Source organism: Salvelinus sp. IW2-2015, linkage group LG15, assembly GCF_002910315.2.
Source record: "Salvelinus sp. IW2-2015 linkage group LG15, ASM291031v2, whole genome shotgun sequence".
Lineage (NCBI taxonomy): Eukaryota > Metazoa > Chordata > Actinopteri > Salmoniformes > Salmonidae > Salvelinus > Salvelinus sp. IW2-2015.
In genome coordinates, this window is record NC_036855.1 from 49,985,450 (window position 1) to 49,990,661 (window position 5,212).

General features: G+C 41.8%; 1 protein-coding gene across 2 annotated transcripts in view; it reads right to left on the minus strand.

The window, feature by feature from the left end:
* LOC111973662 (zinc finger protein 723-like) overlaps nucleotides 1-4,842 on the minus strand; it is a 7,415-nt gene extending 2,573 nt beyond the window's left edge. The window contains exon 1 of one of the 2 annotated variants that reach the window (XM_070447251.1): nucleotides 4,703-4,842. In XM_070447251.1, the coding sequence (XP_070303352.1) occupies nucleotides 4,703-4,748 (46 nt within the window). In that variant the 5' untranslated portion in view covers nucleotides 4,749-4,842. Of the gene's footprint in view, nucleotides 1-3,567; nucleotides 3,863-4,702 lie in introns of those variants that run through there. The other variant, XM_024001026.2, reaches the window with a different exon arrangement.
* Between the last annotated feature and the right edge of the window lie 370 nt (nucleotides 4,843-5,212).

A 5,212-nucleotide genomic window follows, 5' to 3' on the forward strand; every position in this document is an offset into this window, starting at 1 on the left:
TAGTGGTAGCATGAGACGGAGTCTACAACCCACACAAGTGGCTCAGGTAGTGCAGCTCATCCAGGATGGCACATCAATGCGAGCTGTGGCAATAAGGTTTGCTGTGTCTGTCAGCGTAGTGTCCAGAGCATGGAGGCGCTACCAGGAGACAGGCCAGTACATCAGGAGACGTGGAGGAGGCCGTAGGAGGGCAACAACCCAGCAGCAGGACCGCTACCTCCGCCTTTGTGCAAGGAGGAGCACTGTCAGAGCCCTGCAAAATGACCTCCAGCAGGCCACAAATGTGCATGTGTCTGTTTGAACCTGTTTGAACTTGTTATCAGTATAAAAGACACCTGTCCACAACCTCAAACAGTCACACTCCAAATTCCACTATGGCCAGGTACAGACTGGGATAGGGATTGGTTGAATATGTCCGTAAACACACCAGCCAGCTGGTCTGCGCATGCTCTAAGGACGCGGCTAGGGATGCCGTCTGGGCCGGCAGCCTTGCAAGGGTTAACACGTTTAAATGTTTTACTCACGTTGGCCACAGAGAAGGAGAGCCCACAGGCTTTGGTAGCAGGCCGTGTCAGTATTGTACTCAAAGCGAGCAAAGAAGTTGTTTAATTTGTCTGGAAGCAAGACGTCAATGTCCGCGACGGGGCTGATTTTCTTTTTGTAATCGGTGATTGACTGTAGACCCTGCCACATACGTCTCGTGCTTGAGCCGTTGAATTGCGACTGTACTTTGTCTCTATACTGACGCTTGTTTGATTGCCTTGCGGAGGGAATAGCTGCACTGTTTGTATTCGGTCATGTTTCCGGTCGCCTTGCCATGACTAAAGGTGGTGGTTCGCGCTTTCAGTTTTGCGCGAATGCTGCCATTAATCCAAGGTTTCTGGTTAGGGAAGGTTTTAATAGTCACAGCGGGTACGACATCTCCGATGCACTTGCTAATAAACTCGCTCAATCTTGAAGCGTGGAATACGATTGGTCATACCAGCGTTGTATTGATCTGAGCATGGGCGTTTCCTGTTTAAGTTTCTGTCTATAGGCTCGGAGCAACAAAATGGATTCATGGTCAGATTTTCCAAAGGCAATTGCAGCAGGAGGGCTTTGGTATGCATCGCGGAAGTTTGAGTAGCAATGATCAAGAATTCTGCCAGCTCGTGTCGCAAATTCGATATGCTGAATTTAGGGAGTATTGATCTTAAATTAGCTTTGTTAAAATCCCCAGCTACAATAAATGCAGCCTCAGGATGTATGGTTTCCAGTTTACATAGAGTSCAGTGAAGTTCTTTCAGGGCCCACAAGGTATCTGCTTGGGGGGGGATATACACGGCTGTGACTATAATTGAAGAGAATTCTCTTGGACGATAATGCAGTCGGCATTTGATTGTAAGGAATTCTAGGTCAGGTGAACAAAAAATGACTTGAGTTCCTGTATGTTGTTGTGATTACACCATGAGTCGTTAATCATAAGGCATACACCCCCGCCCTTCTTCTTACCAGAGAGATGTTTGTTTCTGTCGGCGCAATGTGTGAAGAAACCGGGTGGCTGTACCGACTCTGTTACCGTATCCCGAGTGAGCCATGTTTCCGTGAAACAGAACGTTCCAATCTCTGATGTCTCTCTGGAAGGCAACTCGTGCCCTAATTTCGTCCACCTTGTTATCTAGAGCATTGGCGAGTAATATGCTAGGAAGCGGTGGATGGTGTGCTCGCCTTCTGAGTCTGACCAGTAGGCTGCTCCATCTGCCTCTTCTGCGGCGACCACGCTGTTTTGGGTCGGCCTCTGGGATAAGATTGCATGTCCAGGGTGGAGATCCGAGCAAAGGATCCGCRTCGGGAAATATGTATTCCTGGTCGTAATGATGGTAAGTTGACAACGCTTTTATATCCAATAGTTCTTCCCAGCTGTTTTGTAATAACACTTGAGATTTTCTGGGATAAGAATGTAAGAAATAGTACATAAAAAAACTAATAACTGCATAGTTTTGTAAGGACCTGAAGTGAGGCGACCATCTCTGTTGGCGCCATCATCTCTAAAAATTACTGGAATCATTGCATATCAATTTGTGCCACTTGTGTAGCCTACCTGGAGCTGGCAAAAAATAGATTTAATAAATAGRCGATAACTTCAGTGTATTGTTGTAGTAGCCTTGTGTTATTATGCAATTATTAATGGAAATGTTTAGTTAATTAAGTTTAATTGGAATTAAATCAAAGCTCTATTGCAATTGCCGATGAGTTGTTAGAACGCATTAGATTAGATTAGGCTAGAGGTAAAAAATAAACACTGGCAGTTGTTGACAAGCATATTCAGTTCATACACATATTATGAATATTTAATTTAGTGATTGAAATTACAACCCCATCCTCAGTATCCTATTTCAGCAGGCTAGTGGGCAACAGAAGCACTTCTTACCTCGAAATCGCCAAACTATTCATGTTGAATAAATTAGTCAGTTAATTTGAACGAATCAAGCTGCTAAATTGTTCAGTTTACATCTTGCCTACATTTTTCCTAGGCTACTGTAGACTATCTGAAAACAGATGTAGGCCTTTCAGTGACTTTAGGCTACCTGCATCTAGCTAAGAAACCATAGAAAAGTTGAATTACAATCATAAACCCAGATTTTAGTCTGTAGCCTATGCCTATTGAAATGACAAGTGCATCTCGCAAATGGTCCATTAATAACTGTTTGTAGTATTAACATCTGGCACATAATGGCACAATTGCCAGAAACGGCACAATTGCCAGAAAATAGCCTAACATAAAAAATAAAACATTTGTCCAAGTGTTTCTTGCTCAGAGATTGAGATCCTCTGTCCAAATTTCATCACTCAAACTCTCCTATCGGATTTATCTATAGTTATGCACATGCCAAAAGGGATTCAAGCCCTGCATGCTGATTGGCTGAAAGCCGTGGTATATCAGACCATATACCTTAGGTATTACAAAAAATTACTTTTATGTTGGTAACCAGTTTATAATAGCAATAAGGCACACTGGGGGTTTGTGGTATATGGCCAATATACCACTGCTAACGGCTGTATCCACTAAATAAGTCTTAGCGGTGGTATATTGGCCATATACATACCCCCTCGTGCCTTATTACTTAATCATAGCAGTCAAACAAGTTAAATCGACATCCATTGATGTAAAATTATCTGGCGAGTTTAATAAGGGCAAATTATCTTTTCTATTGCAACATATTCAAATTAGTTTATTACATCATGTCATAGTCCGCAATAATTATTATTTTGATGAAAACCGAATTTTGCCTCTAACGTAGTTCCATGTTACGTCGGTATTCCTTCTTAATTGGCTCGATAACATTATGAGMAAATGGTTTATTGTATAAATGTGGCAACTCTATGGGGGGGAAAAGGGGCTAGTTTTCAGGCCTTTTGGGCAAGTTAAGTGGTCATTGGGCAATGTTTTTTTAGCTGGATCTGGCAACCCTGACTTCCATTGTGCCTCTCCATTGTGCCTAAATGACTAAGAAGGAATGCTCTGGACAAGAGCGTCTGTTAAATGACGCATTTAAAAATGTAATGTAAACATATAAACTTGCCTACCTGCTTTATGTAATTTCAGATCGGGATTAAAAACCGAATCCAGCAGCCTCTGCAGGCGTTGATTCTCCTCCTTTGAACGAGAGATCTCATCCTGGTACTCGGCAAACGCGTTTTCCACTGCCACCGATATCTCTACGGCCACTGTTGTTAATCGGTCGGAGAAAAACGCTTGCAACAACTGTAATTTTGACATTTTGGTTGAAATGTCCGTCTACTTGTTCTATTTTTGTGATTCGGTTAATAAGACGCTTCAACAACGTCTAGTCAGCAACACTTAAAGAAGTATTTCCGGGTCACGGAATATCGAACATTTTCTAAATATAAGTCCCGCACGTCATAGTAAAAAAGTATCAATAACCTGCAGTGATTCATGATATATGAAACATTATTCTGTAAACATTAACAATGATTCATATTTGTTTATATTTAAATGACATTTGCATTGAATGTGGGAGCATGTTCCAAGTTCAAATAAATGCCCACTGTATATGGAATACATATTGGCTTAAAGAGCAAAAACTATTCTGGATGGCACAGTAAAAGTATTGTAGGGAATACTCAGTAGGGTCTGTAGAATGCATATATGGTGCCATTTCACGGGGCTCTGAATAACAAAGTAAGAGATAAGAATAACAGATTATTAATTTGATTTGAACTGAAGACAGCTGCAGTAAAGGCCAGGCTGAGCATCACCAGGGAAGAAACTCAGCATCTGGCGATGTCTATGGATTACAGACTTCTTGCAGTCATTGACTGCAAAGGATTTGCAACCAAGTATTAAAACTCACAATTTAATTTATGATTAGGTTAGTTTGTTCAATTACTGTTGAGCCCCTAAAATTGGGGGGCTATGTATAAAAATGGTTGTAATTCCTACACGGTTCATACAATACATTTGACAAAACCCTTAAATGAAAGATGAAAGTCTACACTTAAAGCACAGCTTGATTGTTGACTTTCAAATCCATTGTGGTGGCTTACAGAGCCAAAATGATGCAAATTGTGTCCAAATACTCATGGACCTGACTGTATATCACGGTCCCAAGGCACATGAATGAACAGGTTATAGAGCAAACAACAAAATTATCACAACACATAGGCTGTAAMGGGGGGGGGGGGGGGGGGCTTGACTTACCCAGTGATTTTACCCATGCACCGCTACGACCAATAGGAACTCTCATTTGCAACTGTTGGACTAATGATTACACCCTAGATCAGCTAGATGCAGGCATGAGTGTGCAAGGCGGTATTGAATGTGTTACTGTCTGTCACCTTGATTACTCAAAAATCTCTCGGCCTACGTACCTACGTTGTAAACCTTCATTCATGGGCTAGGTTGTAGCAACCTCATGACGGGTACATGGAAAATGTAGTAGCCTAAACCTATCGATGTTACACTGAGCTGGGCAAATGAATGACAGTCATCCAATATGCTGTAATAGAAATAAGCCCAAGCTCATTAAAAAAAGTATCATCCTCCCTCATTTTAAACGGCACCGACCGCCACTAAAGTGATTTGCATTGTGGCCAATGTAATGGGCGTAGTAAAAAGCCAGCAACACTCTGTATTATTCAAAGCCCCATGAAATGAAACCATATATAGATTCTACAAACCCTACTGAGTACTCCCCGTTTTTCCCATACA